The sequence below is a fragment of the Malus sylvestris genome, chromosome 17, assembly GCF_916048215.2.
Source record: "Malus sylvestris chromosome 17, drMalSylv7.2, whole genome shotgun sequence".
NCBI lineage: Eukaryota > Viridiplantae > Streptophyta > Magnoliopsida > Rosales > Rosaceae > Malus > Malus sylvestris.
The window spans coordinates 16020980-16043141 of NC_062276.1; the positions used below are offsets into that span (position 1 = coordinate 16020980).

Genomic DNA, 22162 nt, shown 5'->3' on the forward strand with positions numbered 1-22162 from the left:
TTATTGCACCACAAGAATAATCGTTGAACCTATTCATGTCCTCAACAAGGTGGAAGTAGTCTAGATTCACAACTATATTGCTCTTTGCCCCTATCAAGACAACATTGATAGAGTATACCAACCTTATCTTCAACGCATCATCTTTAACTTTGCCTTTCTCCTTCATACCCTTGCTACCCTTGCTGCTCTCTCCATCAAACCTAACCTTCTCAAGAAAATGCTACCTCAATAGCCTAATTTCGGAAGGGTTAACCTCTATTTCTTAGGGTTTGTCACACCGAAGTTTAGTAATGAGGCAAAAGTCCTTCATGGTGAACCATGTAACTTCACGGCCGATTAAATAGCTTAGTCCCTCTAGGTATTTCACCCCGGATTTGCCACTCTGCGGAGCGACAAGCTATGGACCAATTGACCACTGAAGGTCAAATTATCAACGTGCTCTAAGTGCCCGAAGCATGATGCCCTAAACTTTGGACGCATCACCCATAACACATGACAAGCTTGGGATAAGTTGTTAACCCTTCCCCTATAGGTGAAAAAAGTTAGGGTTCCACCATAAAACCAATTAGCAATATGGGGAGTAGCCCAACTTACTTATAAGCTCATGCAAGGTCCTTCATCTCATCAATGTGGGATTCATTCTCAACACGCCCTCTTACGTGTGGCGAATTTTCAAGATTTACAAGCTTAACACGTGGACAACACAACAAGGTGACGTGAAGTATATGTGGCCGTTTGACTTCACATATGGGACAACCTGGCTCTGATACCATGAAGAAAGTTGGGATTCCACCATAAAACCAATTGGCAATATGGGGAGTAACCCAACTTACTTATAAGCCCATGCAAGGTCCCTCATCTCATCAATGTGAGATTCATTCTCAACACGCCCCCTTACAAGTGACGAATTTTCAAGATTTACAAGCCTAACATGTGGACAACACAACGAGATGACGTGAAGCATATGTTGTTATGTTCCTTCCGAGTGCAATATATGGTTATTATAATGGCACAAATAAAGGTGTCGAACCACAGAGACTGATTAGACCTCTATAAATTACTAGCCTTGAAAGAACCCTAACTAAACAATGAAAATGACAAATTGAATGTAAGTTTTGTGCTGTTAATGAGAATAACTGAAAATGGAAGAAAAATGTAACAACGAATGATATGTTGATTGAGAAACGATGAGGATGGGTCCAGGGATTTCGAGTTCACCATTACAAAACCAATTCCATGTTTATAAAGTTAAACCGTATTCAATTATCAATCTATTTCCAGAGTTCGTTTTACATATATATGATGTGTGGTTTTGATCAAATTCTCCAAATCTACAACCTAATTGGGATGTTCAACTTCGGTTCCAAATTAAGAGTCTTTAGCATGCAAGAAAACGTTAAAGAGCCAAAGAAAATACATGGCAGAATGTTTGCATAGTATTTTCTTCATTCATTCACATGTCTACCAAGATTAAGCACGATGTTTACTATAATCTTGATCAAATGATCTGTAAGAAATCCTAATGGTGATCAATCATTAAAATAAAACAAAAACAAAGAACACACAAATAAAACAAAAACAAAAACAAAGAACACACAAATAAAAGGAAAGAACACAAACCCAACTAGGTTGCCTCCTAGCAAGTGCTTTATTTAATGTCTAGGCAAGACATGATAACATGTTTAACTTGTAAACTCAAGAGAATCCACAACTAGATAGACCTACTCTTGTGCCACATTCTCCAAATAAGCCTTCAAACGTCGCACATTGACCTTAAAATAAGTGTCATTCTTAATGTTTTCTATCTCCACAACTCAATGGGGTAATACTTGAATCACTTTGAAAGGTCCAACCCATCTAGACTTCAATTTACCTGGAAAAAATCGCAAATGTGAGTCATACAAAAGTACTTTCATACCTGGTTGAAACTCTTTCTTAAGAATTTCTTTGTCATGGTAGAGCTTGGTTCATTCTTTGTAGATCTTAGCATTCTCATATGATTCATTTTTGAGCTTGTCCAACTTATTAAGTTGAAGCTTCCTCTTTATACCAGCTTCTTTGAGATCAAAATTGAACTTCTTTATGGCCCAATATGCACGGTGCTCGAGCTCCATTGGCAAATGACATGCCTTTTCGAACACAAGTCGATAAAGGCTCATTCCAATTGGGGTCTTGTATGTTGTTCGATAAGCCCAAAATGCATCATTCAACCTAAGTGACCAATCCTTCCTTGTAGGGCTGACAGTCTTCATCAAAATGTTCTTTATTTCCCTATTGCTGATCTCCACTTGGCCCGAGGTTTGAGGATGATATGGAGTTGCCACCTTATGTGTGATGTTGTACTTCTTCATCAATGCCTCGAAGGGTTTGTTGCAAAAGTGGCTGCCACCATCACTAATGATAGCTCTCAGAGTTCCAGACCTACAAAAAATCATATCCTTAAGAAAATTCAAAAGAACCTTGTAATCTTTAGTTTGTGTTGCTACTGCTTCGACCCATTTGGATACATAATCTACTGCCACTTGAGAACAAAAATAAAAAACATCTTTAAATAATGTAGGCCAAAAGAAACCAGATTATAAAACCTTTAAAGTTGTCTTTTTGGCACCAAAATGTCCTCCACATGCCAATGCATGACTGAACGTTAATATGCTTTGTTGTTCACTCTCCAGGACACATCTTTGGATGATTTGGTCAAGGCAATACTTGAACAAATATGGCTCATCCCATACATAGTGTTTCACCATTGAAAGGAACTTTTTTTTTCCTGAAAAGTGAAATCATCTCTAATTACACCGCAAACAAGATAGTTAACAAAATTAGCATACCATGGCTCTTTTTATTGAACGACAAAGAGCTGTTCATCTGGGAATGATTCGTTGTGAGGCAAAATTTGTCCGTCTCCATGGTTTTCATCAACAATGCGTGAAAAGTGGTCAACAACATTTTCACTCCCCTTCTTGTCTCGAATTTCCAAGTCAAACTCTTGTAACAAGAGTACCCAACTAGTCAAGCGTGGTTTGGTATCCTTCTTTGTCAACAAGTACCTCAGAGTTGCATGATTAGAGTAAACAATCACTTTAGAGCCAACAAGATATGAACGAAATTTCTCTAAAGCAAAAACAACAGCAAGCAATTTTTTTCGGTTGTAAAGTAATTGAGTTGAGCATCATTTCATGTCCAACTTACATAGTAGATCACATGTGGGAGTTTATTCACTCTTTGACCTAAAACAGCACCAATAGCATAATCAGAAGCATCACACATTAATTTAAAAGGTAAAGACCAATCTGGTGCCATAATAATAGGAGCAGAGGTTAGTTCATGTTTCAAGGTGTTAAACACATTCATACAATCTTTATCAAAGTGAATTACAACATTTTTAGCCAAAAGATTGCATAATGGACGAGTGATCGTGGAAAAATCTTTAATGAAACGACGATAAAAACCAGCATGTCCTAGAAAGTTTCTCACTTCCTTCACTGATGTAGGGGCAGCCATATTTGAGATAATGTCAATTTTGGCTTTATCAACTTCAATTCCCTTACTAGATATTACATGACCCAACACAACACCTTGTTTCACCATGAATTGACACTTTTCCCAATTGAGAACCAAATTTGTTTCCTGACATTTTTGAAGCACTAAAGACAGATGGTTAAGGCAATCATTTAAAGAAGAACCAAAAACTGAAAAGTCGTCCATGAATACCTCAATGAATCTATCAATCATGTCTAAAAATATCGCCAACATACATCTTTGGAATGTTACTGGGGCATTACAAAGACCAAAAGGCATCCTCCTATATGCAAAAGTGCCAAAGGGACAAGTGAATGTAGTATTTTCTTGATCTTCCAGAGTTCGTTTTACATATATATGATTAACCATATAATATGTGGTTTCGAACAAATTCTCCTAATCTACAACCTAATTGGGATGTTTAACTTCGGTTCCAAATTAAGAGTCTTTAGCATGCAAGAAAACGTTAAAGAACCAAAGAAAATACATGGCAAGATGTTTGCATAGCATTCTCTTCATTCATTCACATGTCTACCAAGATTAAGCATGATGTTTACTATAATCTTGATCAAATGATCTATAAGAAATCCTAATGGTGATCAATCATTAAAATTAACAAACAAATTTAACAAAAGATTCAGTGAATGAAACAAGAGATAGATTGATGAATTGAATATTTTAACATAAAAACATGGATCAATTGTGCAAGGCTACATCGAAATCCCTAACTATGAATTTAGTTACACATCATGTTCACATAGATGAAATTGGAAATACACAATATGAGTGAAAATAAATCAAAGAGAGAGGAAACCCTTGAAGCAATTCTGATGTTGAACTTCTCCAAGAAAAGTCTGTCGGGATGAGTCTTCGGTGATGTTGGAGTATATAGAATGGGTAGAGTTTTGAGTGTGGATGAAAAGAGAGAAAAATAATGACTAAAGTTATGAAATTCGCTCAAAATGAAAGGTGTATGTGAAAATGGCTGAAAGAATAGGGTTTATAATGTTAAAGAGCTGTTACAGATTGCCAATACATCACAGTAATTGGCATTTAATTCTCATGTGTTTTTTGCTGTTATTGGTCTTATAAAGAGCCATATTCATCACCATATTCAGTTTCCACTTTTAATTTTTTTTGTCTACATCAGCATCCTTATTCAATTCTCCAGTTTTAGCACCATTTTGCCTTATCTGTCCTCAACTGAGCCATTTTGCCTTATCTGTCCTCAACTGAGTTCCAAAATATAATTAGCTGCACACTAACACAAAAGAGGGTAAAATGCAACAATTTTAACTCAAAACATATCACAAAGAGACTAGGAATGGATGATATAAATGTATGAAATATATGAGTTATCATATGTGGCCATTTGACTTCAAACATGGGACAACTTGGCTCTGATACCATGAAGAAAGTTGGGGTTCCACCATAAAACCAATTGGCAATATGGGGAGTATCCCAACTTACTTATAAGCCCATGCAAGGTCCCTCATCTCATCAATGTGGGATTCATTCTCAACATACCTCCTCACGTGTGGCGAATGTTCAATATTTACAAACCTAACATGTGGACAACACAACGAGGTGACGTGGAGCATGTGTGGCCGTTTGGCTTCATACATGGAGCAACCTAGCTCTGATACCATGAAGAAAGTTGGGGTTCCACCATAAAACCAATTGGCAATATCATTAGTAGCCCAATTTACTTATAAGTCCATGCAAGATCCCTCATCTCATCAATGTGAGATTCATTCTCAACAGTAGGAGTCTTCTTCTCTTGTTGCTAGTTGAATCCCCTGATTTGTTGCCTCCTTTACACAAACAATACAAGCATTCAACACAACCAAATTCAACAATTTATACCATTAGCACAACCTGTCAACCAATTTTCATAACAATACATCAACCGTGAACAAAGCATCGTGAATTTAGCAAACTTAAGTTAATTCATAAAATAAAACAAGCTTTCATCAACACAAATCAACTCCTAGTCAACAATATAACTTCAACACAATCAAGTTCAACAATATAAGGCCTAATACAACATGTCAACAAAAGAGCATAATTAACTATGTACAATAAATTAATATAACAAATTTAACATAAATAACAAAATTTACTTCTAGAGTTCAAAATTTTCACACTCAACAAATTTCAAAGTGACTTGGGGGGAAAAGAAGTATGGCGTCGAGTATTTATGGAAGCAATGATCTCAACCTCCACTTGGAAGAAGCAAGTACAATGTCCTTTCTGTCGAACTGACTGGATAACTTTGAAACCAATTTCAAAGAAGGTGTGGAAGTCGATTGAGTTTTAGACACCCCACCGGAGACAACAAACACTAGAGAAGTTCGACTGAGTTTTGAATAGTGTAGAAATTGATTGAAATTTTTTTTGAAATCCTTTGTGAGAAACTTTTAGGTGAAGGAGATGATAAGATTAATGAATAACTGTTGTCGGGGAGGGGGAGAGTTTTAGTTGGAAAAAAAAACTTGTTGTCAGGTTCACTGGATTTTAATGACGGGTCATTTATGACTCGATTTTACCGTAAACTTGCTTTGATTGATTTTTATAGCGTCAAGATCAAATCCAACGACCTACATTTGTCTGTGCATACTACAAAACTCGCTTCACATAGTAAAAAATTTGAATCAAGTAAAGATCATATGACAACATAGAGGAGTCGTACACATTGAATATCAATTAGGCTTGCCGTTCCTTCTTATCATTACAATAAAATATGGAATATGCGACGAAATTAGTGATGGTGCCTAGAAAATCGTCATATATTACGAAAATAAGTGAGAAGATTTTAGAAAGAGTCACATAAAAACTTTCACTTCATCTATCATTTTTCACCCCACCCCATTTGTCTCCCTCTTTTGCACAGAATCCGATGGTTGCATCGGCAACCACCACCTCCCATTGATCTCCCTCTCTTGCCTATACACTCAATCTCGAATCACACTTTTTTTCCCCACTACACTTTGATTCTTTCTACCTCAACACCCAAATATTTGCATCTTCGGGTAACTTGGTGGGCACAGTCGCGTAAGGTCTTGTCTCATCTTAATTTTGTTTTATATTATGTACATAAACTTTTGATTGAATGAACTATGACAATTTCCGAACTTATAACCCTAAAATCCAATATTTTCTTCACCCAAATCCCAAATTTACCAAATCAGAAATCAGATAGCATTAGCTTTTTTTGGTTAAAAGATAGTGCTAGCCTTTGGTTATTGCCTTAAAGTTTTATTATTTATTCATGACTTATTAGTCACTTTAAACATGTTTGACATTTGGCTGATCAACCAGCAAGTGTATGCAAGTCGACTTGCAGTGCAAAAATCATTAATTACCAGCAAGTGCAATTAACCATAGTAGAGAAAAGTTGTAATGTTTTACAGGCAAAAAAGATCTCGATATACCCGACTAATTTTTTTAATGGCTAAATACTTGCATAAAAAATCATTCATTTTTCCTACAACTTTACCACAAAGGAACTTGATTCTTAATTGTATCGTTAAATTTCAAGTGAGAAATTCTTGTGTGCATTCAACCATTGTGAGAGGCTTCGGCAAAGTATTCATCAAATACTGTGACTTTAAGAGCAAATTTTTTTACTACAACAACGTCCTCCAACTAAAATTGTAATACTATTTTAGAAATCTACAAAATTTAAGGTTCGCATATCCATTTAAATTGAATTACACTAAATTTTGTTAAAGTTTTCAATGTGCAGAAGTGTGTAGTTTTGGATATTTGTTTTTTAGCATCATAGTATTTTAATTCTCTCTCATTAGCAACAAAACAAACCCTTGACCTATATGTGGTGTGTTTTGCTGTGTGTTTTCGAGAATTAACCTGGATAAAATACATCTCAAACAAAAGCTCTTATCATACTTTGGAGAATATAATGATCATGTAACAATTTATATGTTTTGTTCTTATTTATTGATGCATACAATATTTGGAGTTTTTCAATAAATTTTTTCTTGATTATGTCACTTTAATAGTATCATATGGCTTTTATGTATGCACATACGCATCCTACGAAAGAAATGTATCTTATCTTGTTGAAGTATATATTTCCCTCATTTATGTAAATTTCATATCTAGCTACTCAAAATTATTTTAGTCTAAAACAAATGGTGTTTAAAAAAGAAGTCTTAGTAAGTTAATATTGTGTGAAAATACAGTTGGACATCATGGACAAACAATGGATTCTTAATCAGAATCTCCTTACTTTGTAATATAGAGAAGGGGTCAAGTCATTCATTGACGTTACTCGTCACCATTTGAACTAGAATAATCAGATATCATGTCCTTGTAAAGTTTGTCATAACAAATTTTTTCATTCTGTTAAAGACGTTAATCTTCTTCTTTTAAATTATGGTATAGATATGAATTATGATATATGGATATATCATGGGGAGAGAATCCATCAAGTGAAAGGACAAACTTTAGGATTTACGAATGACTAGCCGACTAGTAATCCTAATGGCAACATGGTCAATATGATTGAGGATGCATTTCAAATATTGGATGATAATGATGATGATCTAGATACAATGGGTTACCAAGAAACAATGTGGGGTGGTGAGGTGACTAATGCTCATAGGGTAGATTTTAATAATTATGAGAAGTTGCTTCGTGAAGCTCCAAGGGAACTATACCCTAGATGCAATGAATATATAATTTTGACATACATTGTGGAATTGATTCACAACAAAGTTGACAACCATATGACTAACAAGGTAGTTAATAAGGTGTTAGTAATGATGAAGATGTATCTAACTTAACCACCTTCTTGAATCATTCTACGAGTGCAAGAAGATATTGAGAAGTCTTGAATTGGGGTATCAAAATATCCATGCTTGTTACTACGACTGTGCATTGTTTTATAAATAACATGAAAAGAAAGATAGATGTGCAGTGTATTCGAGAACCTAACCAAAAGTGTGATGTTATGATAAATACTTTAGAAGCATTCATGCATTCAAGGTATTTCATTTTCCCCTTATGTATAATGTTGCTACAAGTAGTTCTCATAATGACATTCTAATGTAAGATGTTTCCAAGAAAAATACCAATAATTGAAAGAAACAAAAGTATCATCACAAGGGAGGGGCAAGGCCATTCATCCAACATACTAGGAATGCTCACAAGGTAATGAAATTAAATTACATATAAAATTTAGTATGTAATTTCGATATGCTCATGTTTCTTATATTTTGTTATGAATATGAGGAGTAGAATGGAGAACCATTTTCTGTGATTGACAATTGGGGGGCTCTCCAGAAAGACAAAAACGGCCAATGAATCAATGATATTGCTCAAGAGAAATATGTAAGTCACTTTTGTGTATGAATTAGTAATTGATCAATATTGAATTCACTTTTGTGTATGATGTTCATTGCTATAAAAATGATGAAAAGTATGATATAAATTGACATTATTATTGTTAATTATAAAGGATATTACTACTCTAAGAACTAAAGGGAGGGGATAGGTTTTGAACCCAAAACATAGTGTGTTGAAAAAAAAAAAAAGATGCATTACTTACTGAATACCTATATATGTACAAATAAAATATGAAAATTGGAAATATGAGTGTTTTCTACAACCTGAATATTTATATAAACAAAAAAACTTGTATAACATGTTTCAAAAGTTTGGTGTTTTTGACAAGTCTCTCTTTTGAACAAAATAAAGGCCACCATTGTTTGCATTAGAATACAAAATCAAAGCTAAAGGTAAATTAAATCAATACTTTAAGCCCTGCTAGATTGCGAATCCTCCCTCAAGATTTAGGTCAAAAGAAGCAAATCACCTTCTTTCTCACATTTGGGAAGAATTCAAGACCAAAACAACATTTGTAAGGCTTTGATCTTTGCAAGTTATAGCAGACAACATTAACATATGGTTTAGTTGTGGTTTATTGAAGTTTTAAAATGGGTAATAAAAAGGTATAACAAATTTGACTTGATCAATGTTTACAATTTGGTTTCTTTTCAGCCACTAAGAAATTAACGCTCCATCATTTCCCCCATAAAGCAAAACCACCAATAGAAGCTGAATTCTTTACATATTTCTATTGTTTATTTATTTAGCAATTGATGAATAATGAATTCACTATTTTAGTATTCTTGGAGCTTATTTTTTATGTAAGGATAAGATGAAAAAAAAGGATGAAGTTATGGAGAAATTGAGATTCTCTACGGAACTTTGATGATGAGTTTGGCATCATGTCTAAGAACCTTGGCAGGAAGGGAACATTTGTTAATGGTGTAGGTGTTTTTCCTTGTATGGATACATCTAGTTATATTTCTTCAATGCCTTCAAGTTCTGAGTTAACAGAGATGAAAGCTCAAATAAAGCTTCTATCAACTAGTTTCGTCAACTTGGAAAAGGAGAATAAAGAGTTGTAAAAGAAGAATGATATTCTCGTATTACAAGTGAAGGCTCTTTTGGTAAAGAAGGGGCAAGGTATCAACAAGTCTAGAGGTACTAATTATGATCTTTCAGATGTAGAGGGTGCATATGTTAAAATGGAAGACCTAGGTACAGAAGAAGACTGATTTATATTACAAAGTCTTTTACTCTTAGTTTTATTCATGCACATGGTAGAAGTTTTTGGTTAGCTCCTTAGTGTCTTAAATTTCTCTTTTGTTAGCATCTCAACATGTATAAAAGAGTGGGTACCTTCATAATGAACTGCCATGAGCTGAGATGGGACACCAAGATTTAGATTTTTTTAGGGATTTTTATGTATGTGAAACGTAGAAGCTACTTGATGTATGTGCCTAAGTAGTTTATTAATGAAAATACAATTAACCTAAGCATCTAACTCCCTTCGTGATGAACTGCCATGAGTTGAGATGGGACACCAAGATTTAGATTTTTTTGGAATTTTTATGTGAGTATGTGAAACATGCAAGTACTTGATGTATGTGCCTAAGTAGTTTATTAATGAAAATGTAATTAACCCAAGCATTACCTTATATTTGACATGAATTGTAATTCCATATAATAAACAAGGAATTTTAATTTTAGATTATAAACAGTGAATATGTATTGGTCTGTCACATATATTTCCAAAATAGGTATTTCATTGACATAAGTGACCTAGCCTGCGCTACAAATGAAAGAAAAATGTGACGCTTTTAGCGTCACTTTTCTATTTTGTAAGTGACAAACTATATAGGTCACATAATTTACTTTTTTGTGATGCCTTCTCCATCACAATCTCCTATTTTCGTTAATTTAAACCAGTATTAAGTGACAAGGCAGTGTCACATGTACTAAAAATATGTGGCACTAGTAGTGACAAACTAGTAGTGATGCCTCGTCACTTAATACTTGACGCTAGTAGAAATGCATCATGTACTGAAAATATGTGGCGCTAGTAGTGATAAACTAGTAGTGATGCCTCGTCACTTCCCTATTTCGTAAGTAACAAACTAAATAGGTCACATAATTTACTTTTTGTGATGCCTTCTTCATCACAATCACCTATTTTCGTTAATTTAAACCAGTATTGCGTGACGAGGCAGTGTCACATGTACTGAAAATAATGATGTTGCCTCGTCACAATCTCCTATTTTAAAATTCGTCACATATACTCCATGATGCCTCACATGTGACACTAGTAGTGATGTTGTAAAAGCGTCACATATTATCAACTGTGACGCATTTCTACTTTATGTGACAAACATTTGTCGTCACATAAGCCATGTTTTCTTGTAGAGTAATAAAAGGATGACATTAGGCCTCCCTTACTAATACCTCACAACTAATACAGCCTTTACATTGATTGAAACTATTTTCTACAAGTATTACACATATGTATAAAATCAATTAGCTTGATTCATTTAGTTCGTGTAATGCTAAAGAGAATTTATTTGAAATATATTTTACAGACCATATTATGTAGCAATTGATGGTTGAATTTGTTTAAATCATAGTAATATTTAATATCGACCGCCACATCATATGACTTACAAAATATAATCTACAAATATAGTCTCTCTCTAGCATTTTCCATTTAGTTCTAATGGTTTTCATTAATTAGTGTAAGATTGTAGATACATCCACCGTGTACAAATTAAAGTTCATCTTTGGTTTTTCTCTCAAAGGCTTTCATGTTCTTCACTATATATACTCTTCTTTGGTTCTACGAGTTAGCACTTTCATGTTCACTCCCCTAGTGTGCTCGACCTTTCTGTATTTGCTCCCCCTCTTTTACAAACCTATCTCTAGGTTAGCATGCACTCCTCACAATCGCACCCGCACCATATGCAATAGCAACTTGATCTTTCGAGTGTGTTTGTGATATCTTTTCAATAGATCAATCTGTAATATCAACAATCAATCAACAAATAAAGTAATTATCCACTACCTTTTTTAGTCCAAAGAAACTCATTTGTACGAGACAAGTATAGTCTATATCACGAGAAGTTAAACGTATACTGTTTGAACACATGACAATATGATTTGTCGAATCTGCAACACCCACCAGAAATCATATAGATAGAACAATATATTGATAAAGAGTTTGTTTCATAAAAATTATGCTACTTATTTGTAAAAAAAGGTACGTGTAGAATTACACAACTTTTCCAATCACCACCACATTGAAAACTACCAAACTCCAGTTACCGTAACAATTTATACTCATACAAATAGCATACAAATGAACACCTTAGAAAATAAGAAAACCCAAAACTTATGTTCTACTCTTTTACTTGGCTATAGCAAATAGCTAGAGCTCAAATTGAGGTTCTTTACTTTCTGTGTTTTTATCATTGCTAGAAAAGCTCCTCTTCACTTTCTCCTTTCTCTTTTGCACCGTCTCCCCAACTATTTTGGCTACTGATTTCGCCGAGTCCTCCATCGTCTCTTTGCTCTTCCCAAAACTTTTCCCAACCACCTCCGTCACCTTCCTTCCAGCACTATCGCCGACACTGCTACCAGGCTCAACTTCAATATTTCCCATATTGCCCCTAAAACTTCCACCCAAAAAACACAAAATCAATTTCAAAAATTAAAAAAAAACTACCACAAACTCCTAACAAATAATTTCAATTCCTCCTACCTTTACAAGAAAAAAAAATTGATGAACTGACAAATTTCGAGTGCATCTGTGAACACAAATAACTTTTGAGCATCAGATTAAATAAATCAAACAAAAATAACCGACAGAAAAACACATGCATGTGTAGGGGGAGAATTTCCCAACAAAATAATCTCATAATTAGCACAAAATCCTAATCAACTATTTTTCCTCAAAAATACTTCCACAAAAAAATACAAATAATAAATTGAAATTTTGAAGAAGTACATCACTTCCTCTAAATTAGGGGGGAAGAAATAAGCTCGAACTTGATTAAATAGGGTTTTGGACTTGTCCAAGTATGTTGGAACCATCGAAGGGGAAGATGTGTACAAAGAAAAAGCAGTCTTAGTCATCTCTCACAAAGATGGCTTTTTGGGTTGTTCATTAACTCTCTCTTCCTCCATCTTATACCGATGCTACTGCTACTATCTTTCTCCCAACACTCATGCGGGCGGACGAGTATTGATAAAAAAGAATATGCAGAGAATCACCAAAATACCAAAAGAACAAATTATGGGTTTAAACTCCATTGTTGCTACTGCAAATGGTTGAATAGATAATCAGAGATATTCAGAGAATCAGAGAAATAAGTGCCTCAAGGTTAAGTATAACTTCTTGATTTGTCACGGGTGTGTGGAAGCAACGACGCGTGTCTAGCCAGCGTCGTTGAGGAAGATGGATGAAAGTGGTGAAAGCCTAGAAGACGTGGCGCATACATGTCGCTTGTTTGTTCGTTGGTCTACATGTAGGTTGTCAAAATCGATCAGACTCGGTCAAACTTACAAGAGATTTTTTAGTGTGACGGGAATACGAGGTGGTACACCACGTGTCATTATACAAATGGTGAGATGTGTGTTAGAAAGTTAATAACTTAAAAAATATTATTTCCCACCACTTGTATAAAAACACGTGGTGTACTATCCATATTCCAGTCACAAGGAAAAAAATTTCCAAACTTACAAAAACATGAAGAGTTTTTTTTTTTTTTTTTGTTATTCATTTGTTCGATACTCAATTGTTGGGATGTGGAGTGGGCTAAGCTTGTAATGAATTAGTCATAATAATGTCGTTTGATTTCGTTTTTAGCATCGAACATAAGACTTCTCACTTATAGGTGAAGATAAATATTATTAGACCGTAATTTTTTTTAAAGTACATTGATATTTTTTACACTTAGGGAAGAAAGAGTTTTGTTGAGCTAGACAATGGGCAACCTAATTTGGTATCAAATTCGCCATCTATAAGGTTCGAACCTAAGACCTCTTACATTGAAATGAATAAGTACTACCATACCGCAGTATTAAGTTGCAAGTTTTTTCTTCTTTGAAACTAGTTTTTTCATCACATTACATTTTTTGATGTTGTAAACACGAAAATTTTATAACGAATGAAACGAGAACACATGTACAAAGTAGATTTTGTATTAATGAATTTATAAGGTTACAATCTCTGTTTACAATTTTCCTTTGATTCAGTCTTCCAATTTGATGTAGATGCGTAGGTTGTTGATCCAAGGGTCACGATGACTTGATCTCAGAAGAACGATTGAACGATTGCTTCAAGTTTTGAGCTTGAAACAATGCGTGGATAGTCTTCACCTCAGGTTTAGGGCTTCGGCAAATGGAGTGTTGATGTAGAATTTCATTGATTAAAGGGTCTTGGCGACTTGATCTTGAAACAAACGTTGTTACAAGTTTTGAGCTTGCAACAAAGTCTTGAAGGAATCGGCACAAGTGCTTGTTGATTCTTCAAGGGAATGCTTCGGCTTTAGTCAAAAGAAAGCTTCGGCTTTGGTTGTGAGTTCTTCGAATAGAGCTTTGGTAGCGTATTAGTCTTCAAAGATTTGTGCATAGGTTCTTCTGAATGTAGGATTTTCGGCCTCTTTGTGTGTCTTGGATCCTTGTATTTATAGACTTCCAAAGCCATGCCTTTGGATGGATTTGGCCTTGATTTGTGTCTTGATTTGTCCATGGGAGAATTTAGACATGTTTTATGTCTTAATTTCAGTCACCTTCCTCATATTAGCCGAAATTTATGGGCCTTGTTGCCTATTTATGAGCAATCTTCAATTCTGGCTTATTTTGTGAAGATGCTTTGGCTTTCTTTCTGATTTGTAGAGATTTTGGGCCCCATGCCGATTTTAAGGGGGATTTTCTCCCTTTTGTCGAATTTTGGGAATGTTTTACACTTCCTTTGCTTGATTTGTGTCACATGTCATTGATGACTTGTCCATTTGTGATGAGCCATATGCCACATGGAGCTTTGTGATGCATCATTTGTATGCAACGAAATTTACATGTCTACAAATGCCCCCACTTCGAGGCGTACAATCCCGGTGTCAAAGCACTCCCGCATTAGCATCTTCGAGTCTTCTTGGTGTAAGTCCCATCTTTTTGTTCATTCAATTTTATATTTTTTTTTTTAGTATTCTAGATTAGTTGTATGCTATGAACACATTCCTTAAATGCGTATTCATTATATTTAAATTTCTATAATTTTATTCATATTCATTGTTCTCATGCATGTTAGTATGGCTTCGTCACTTTCGGCTGTCAGCTAGCACGTACCTACCCTAGTGTTTGGAGAATATCAGGATTAGGCGTGTCATATAATGTCTACAAAGTAATTTTTTAAGTCTTTTATAATGTAATTGTTCCAACATAAGTACGAATTTTTGTGGATTGCCTACAAAGAGTTTGTAGTTAAAGTTCTTAAAAAAATTTCAGTGGCCAATATTGTTCTATTTTAACATTGAGATTGAGTCAATTAACATTTTATGCCTTTATATATGAGACAAATATCTTTATATACAATATTTTTAATAAATGGTATGATCTACACTAAAGAGTGTAGGCTTGACTTCACAATGAGCAAATAATAATGTAGTTCAAATTCGCATTTGACGAAAATTAAACCTAATATCTCTCACTTACAAATAAAAAGAAATACCACCGTAATACTAAGTAGCTTATATAAAGCTTAATAAAGAGAAATTATAGCGAGTGATATCAACCTTAGTTTGAAATGAAAGGAAAATAATTTTTTAATGAATTATGTTAAAAACTGAAGTGACCATATACCTAAGAGAAAATTGTTCTATCGGTCCCTGGACTTTGACCTAGCTGAAGTTTAGGTTCAAAAATTAAAAAAAAAAATTCGTGAGTATTGATTAAATGTGGAGCATCGGCTCCTTTTTTTTTTTTTTTTGTTTTTTTGGTAAACTGAAAATAGTATTTCGGGGCAAAGGGCAGCAAAGTACAAAGAGTAAAATACCCGAGAGGGCCCAGTTACAAGATAATCACGAAGAAAAAATGGACCATAATCCAAAGCCCAAAACAACAGTTTTGAACCTAGAAACAGACAAACCAAACAAAAAACTCTAAATTCCTGGAACCATCGCGTCGCTGAGAAACCGCCGCAGACCAAAACTCCAACCCGACGCCAAAGGTCCAGCCAACCAAATCCGCAAGAGTGATGGAGAAGACGACTCCAACAACATCCAAAGACCACCACAAAGATCGGCACAGCAACCAGAAACCGAAGGAACCAGCAACCAGAAACCGAAGGAAGCTAGTGAGTGATAAAAGAAAGAAGAACTCATCATCTTTCATTCTACCTTCCTCACATATATATATATATATATATATATATATATATATATATAGACAGAATCCATTCAATTTCTAAAAAAGATTACTATTCCTTAACTTTTCAGGGAATCCTTGATCAGTGGTTGTGAATGACTTATCTTTTCGACCTGGGTTTGGTGAGAGCAAGTAAAAAAGATTGAGATATTTTCGACCAGGTTGAAATCTACGGACCAGGATCCTCACCAGATCTATTTCCTAGGGATCCTAGGATCCACAATCCTGTCCGTTCATCGTATATCGTGTGGTCAGAAATTATTTAAATTTTAAATTTTAAAATTCAAAAATAAATAATACCTAACGAAAACTGACCGTACGATATATAATAAATGGATAGGATTGCGGGATCCCTAAGATCCCTAGGAATGGAACCGGCGAGGATCCTGGTGCGAAATCTCCATCAAAATTTTTGCCAGGACCTATTTAAATGCACTCTATTCTTTTATTTGAACTTCTTCGAAACGTCATATCAATGAATGTCGGTACTTGATCTAAATAAATAAAACAATATTTTTTTGTTAATATGCAATTAGTGTTTCGCTGATCTGTACGGTCTAAAAGCAAAGCAGCCGTATATACCCCAGACAAGAGTAATCGAGTGTTTGTCTACTTTCCTTCTTTCACCGCAACAGAATCCCCAATCAAACCATGGCATCAGTCATGGCGTCTCAAGCTATCTTCTTCCCCACCTCAACCCCCATCAAACCAAACCCTATATTCAAACCCTTCTTCTCTCCCACTCCCATTCTCAGATTCAATCCCAAATCCAACACCAACCCAATCCCCAAACTCTCCCTCAGACCTCTCTTCGCCACTCTCACCACAAATCCCCAAACCCTATTCCCCCAAAACCCATCTCACCCCCCATCGCCCCTAGCCCACCTCCCAACTCGCACCCTCACCACCCTCTTCGCCCTAACCCTAGCCGCCGTCCGCAGCCTCTCAATTTCGCTCGTCAAGTTTGGCTCCCAATTCGGACCCTCCATCGGATCCGCCGCCGGGCCCCTCTTCTTTGCGGCGCTCAGTGACCGCCCGAGCGGTTATTTGAATACCCCTTTGACTGTGGTCGCTGCCGGACTCTCCAAATGGCTCGATATCTACAGTGGGGTTTTGATGGTTAGGGTTTTGCTCAGCTGGTTCCCTAATATTCCTTGGGACCGTCAACCACTTTCGGCGATTCGGGACCTCTGCGATCCTTATTTGAACCTCTTCCGCAATATAATTCCGCCGATTTTCGATACCTTGGATGTTAGTCCTCTCTTGGCTTTCGCAGTTTTGGGCACGCTCGGGTCGATTCTCAACAACAGTAGAGGAACTTACTGATTCCAAGAGGAAAATTGGCGGGTTTTGTTGGTGAACCGGTTTTGATCAATTGGGTAAGGAAAGTTATTTGTTGTTTAGCTCAAGGTTTAGATTTCTATGGTTGCTCATCATGTGTTGGGTTATAACACTGTAATAACCTTAAATTCAGTATGAAATATATAAATTTTGACAGGTTTTGTGGAATAGATTTTCGATACACCTTTGGTATGTGTTTTTGCAGTTTGGTATGAATCGCAGGCGCTAAGCATTGTTTATTTGTCCAGCTTTTACATGGCAAATTTGTTTAGAAACTCTGGAGATTATATCATGTGTGAATGTTGCCAAAGAGGATAGGGAAGAAATTATAAAGCTTGGCACTTTGTTGTTCATTCTAGATTAATGATGAATTTTGATGAAGCAACAACGTTTGTGACAACAACTAATGTGCTTTCTCATGCCGAAAGAGAGAAGGAAAGGAAAGAAAATGGAGAAGGGTGAAAGTATGTTATAGTTACAAACTGATGAGGAAAGTGATTTGAGCGGCTCAGTTTGCTTAATAGGTCATACTGCTGGCAGTACGAGGTTTTCTAATTACAAAACGTAATTAACCTGCTTCCATCAGTATAATTGTAAGGCTTACTTTCTATGAATTATTTTTAACATAGGTTATTTTCTGATGTGTTTTGCAATGAGTTAGCTGGGTGAGGTAGTTTACTTATTTATGTTTCTTCTATAATGATTTTGTTAGCAGTACTTTATTTTGCAGAATAGGTATAGTTTGCATGATAGTTTTGTGATTTGGTGTTATTTCAAATTGATTTCGTTCAAATTTAAGTGGAATTAAGTGATGTATAGCTTTTGCGTTGGCTGATTTCAAGAACCCTTTGTTCCCTAGTATGTTGTCTCTAAACGACCATAGAAAGATTGATAGGTCTTTGAAGGAGCAATCTGACTAAGAATTGTGATTATGATTTGCTTTGTATCTTCTCATTGATGAAGATTGGGCATGCAGCGGTCCTGTTTAAGTTTTTCATTTCCAGAACTGGGGATTAGTGCGGAAAAGTGGATTTGCGTCTCTCTATGTTATGACAAAAGGTATTGTTTGAAACGTCTAGGAGTGTTGTGTTAAAGTTATTGGCATTTAGGCTATTACCAATCTTCATGGACCTTTATTTTTCAACTCCTCCTGTTTTGGTTGATGGTCTAATTCATTTTAGGGGAACTATTGAATGTTTATGCTAATTGATATGTTTTAAGTGTCCATATCGATGTTGAGGCAGCATCCGTCTGCACCTCCTTGGCGCATCTTAGGATCGGTAAATAAAGAAGAGACGTCCCTGAGAGATGAATCTTTTAATTTGAACGTGTTAGTTCATATCTGAGTGCAGAAGCATGATATGGATTCTACAACCTCCACCTCATTGAGAATGTCCAAAATTTAGATATATAAGCATTGCTGTTTCTCAAATGATGGTGTTTTATGTTGCTTGTGTTATAAGGAAGCTAAGCTTCTGGTGTTTCTCAAACAATAGTTTCTCTCCGTTTGGTGAGAGTTCTGCTCTCTCCGTGAGATCGTTTCTCCCTGCTGTGTGAGACTTAACCTTCCAATTTCAGTTTCTCTCCCGTTTGGTTCATAAGTTTTTTTGCACTCTAGCTGCCGTCGACCCAAGCTGCGGCCTGGGTCGGTGGCAGCCCCTATCCCTCCTCGTTTTTCCTTTGGCATGTTTCCTATACCCCTTCTGGATGGTTCTTGCTTCGCTGATGCATCCCTGTGTAGATCAATCCGATCTTCCCTCTTGGACTCCCAGTTCTATCCAGGCTTTCGACATCTAGTTCAAAAGTGAGCCTTCCATAAACGATGGTTCATTCATGCGCGGGAAGGTGCAGATAACTTTGGTTTGGGTCCTTGACACCTTGTACCGTCACCTTCCACCGTAACTGCTCCGATAGGATCGAATTCTCGGTGTTGGAGTTTCGATCAGGAAGCTCCTCGAGTGACAGTGTTTGGAGTAGGAGTACGGATATCATCAGGATGGCTCGGATTGTACGCGAAATGGGGCAATTTGGTGACTGGGGTTGGCCGGCTGAATTACATGGGGTTACAGGGGCGGCTGGGGTAGTGTATGGGCCATGGTTTTGTTAGAGAAGTGTATTAACAGGCATTCAGATTTATCCGGTCCATGTAATAGATTTATGGTGTGGCAAATACTAGTCTAGGACTAATTATGGTATGGGCCATCCATTAGCATTTGAGATGTATAAACTTTTCGGTTAAACTGTAATTAGGGTTCTTGAATTTTTGTGACCTTTTTCTTCTCTCATACGCTTATACATCGCACACAGAGAATTACACTTGGGAGAAAAGCAAGAATCAAATTCTTGTCACGGATATGAAGGAATGAATGTTCTATTGTTGGAATTGGAACCCCACACGGCACGAGGACGGAACTTGATTAAAAGCAATAAAACTAGCTAATTAAAAAGACACAACAAAAAGGCGAATTTGAATCATATTATTACTAACTCATTAAGAAGCTAAGCCGACCCCTTCTCTTTTAGTGTAGATAATATCATTTCTTTAAAAAAAAAAACAAAAGAAAAAGAATGATATAGTATTGTCCTTTATGAAATATGGATAATAACCTCGACCAAGTGGAAGATTGAAGTTAGAGAACTGGTTATGGGCATCGTCTCCCATCTATTTGAAATGCATGAGCCAACATATGTAAATAATATGTAACTATTGAACTTAGAAATCACAAAGTCTACGTGGCGCGCAATTGAGTAATTATGAACTAATTACGTCATATTCGTGAATGAGGGCATGCCAATTTGCAATTGAACTCGGTCAAGCGAGCGGAATAGGTGTGGTGGTGGTGGTGTTGAATGCATTTTTTACTGCTATAATTGAGCAATTACGACCGAGTAATGAACACGTCTCAGCCTTGGGTTCTAGAACCTGAAGACAAAGCTACTAGATCATTGCCAAGTTTAATAACTGTTTCGACTTTCATTATACTGTACAAGGGTAACTTGGTAACACCTCAATTTGCCAAGAAGCTACTGAGATGAACTCTTTAGGTGAAAAAGTTAAAAACCTTCATCGACTGAGACTTGGATAGATAACCAACTAACTAGAAGCAGTTTCGTTCACCGATCCGAATTAAAGGTGCTTCTGAATCACCTGGTTCTACGGCTTCAGTGCTGTTCTTTTATCCGAACTAAAGGTGTGTTGGCGGGAAGGTTAGGATAGTTAGTGTTTTTCTCATGGATGTGAGAAGAGTTTCGCATAGAGCAAGAGTTTTCACATATAACGTTTTGAGTTGTTTGTTGATTTGAGGGGCTTCTCAAGTTGTAGAGCCACTTCTATTTATAGGGATAAATTTCTTAGTGGTAAGAACTGCCGAGTTGTATAATTTTGAAAATATTCTAATTCCTAGGCAGGTTCTCTAAATATACTCTGAATATTTCTCAGCCAAAACTCTATCACCATCCTCTCTCGGCCCCTTCCACCTGAACTACGACTATGAACCTAGTCCTCCTCTACGTTTAATTTATTCCTTATCCCATCAACCACAATATTCGATCCTTAGAATATTCTGATCCTCATCAGTAAACATCTCAATCCTAGCTAGCTTATCTGCAACTTGGCTACGCTATCAGCATCGCACCATTAGGCCGAGACTCATAGCTCCCTTTTTGGATTGACTTCAATTTAGAGAAAATGTGAATTTCAGGCCCAAACAGTAATTGAATTTACCTTTTTATCTCAAAGTTGATGACATTTTTCAAATTTTTTTTTGCTGTATGTACATTTTTAATTTTTAAATTTCAAATAGTTGGTTATCAAACCATTTTGGACGAATCTGAATAATTAAATTACTAGTCTCTTACTACACACGCAAGTTTATGACAATTCACTCTTTTTTATTTTAATATTTATTATCTTTTCAAAATAATGAGTTTACTAACCATCCACAATCCGACTAGTGGGTTTTTTTTTTGAGAATTTTTTTTTTTTTTAAATCTCTAATAGATTTGGATATTATAAAAGCATCACAATTTTTTATTTCTTCCTTTATGTTTAGAGTTATATATAGATATATAGATCCAGATTATGGTGGGAATTGAGTTTTTATTAATTATTTTTATTTATATACTTGAAACAATTTAGTATAATGGTTCATTAACTTTAACTCAATTGGAGCAAGGTCCTTCAACTAGAAACTTCAACTAGAAATTCATTACCACTGGTCCCTCAACTCATCAAAACGTGTAGCTATGGTCGCTCAATTAAAAATTCATTACCATTGGTCCCTCAACTTTAATCTAACTGGAGAAATTGTCCATCAGTTTTAACTCAATTGGAGTAATGGTCCCTCAACTTGAATCCAATTGTAGCAATGGTCCTTGCAACATAACTCATTTTGACAAAATTTTGACGAAGTTGAGGAAAATGACCATAGCTACACATTTTGATGAGTTGAGAGACCTCAATTGTAGCCATGGTCCTTCCAACATAACTTATTTTGACAAAATTCTGACAAATTTGACAAAAAAGATCGTAGCT

At 35.8% G+C, this 22162-nt stretch overlaps 1 protein-coding gene across 1 annotated transcript; it reads left to right on the forward strand.

The window, feature by feature from the left end:
* Positions 1–16827: 16827 nt before the first annotated feature.
* On the forward strand, positions 16828–17796 carry LOC126612140 (ylmG homolog protein 1-2, chloroplastic-like). Its single transcript, XM_050280457.1, has one exon. It carries the CDS (start codon positions 16939–16941, stop codon positions 17611–17613), a length of 675 nt encoding a protein of 224 aa, XP_050136414.1. The 5' UTR covers positions 16828–16938; the 3' UTR covers positions 17614–17796.
* Positions 17797–22162: the final 4366 nt, after the last annotated feature.

Bases quoted from the DNA above. Each gene is read 5' to 3' on its own strand.
- LOC126612140 (XM_050280457.1), top strand. From the start codon at position 16,939: ATGGCATCAGTCATGGCGTCTCAAGCTATCTTCTTCCCCACCTCAACC.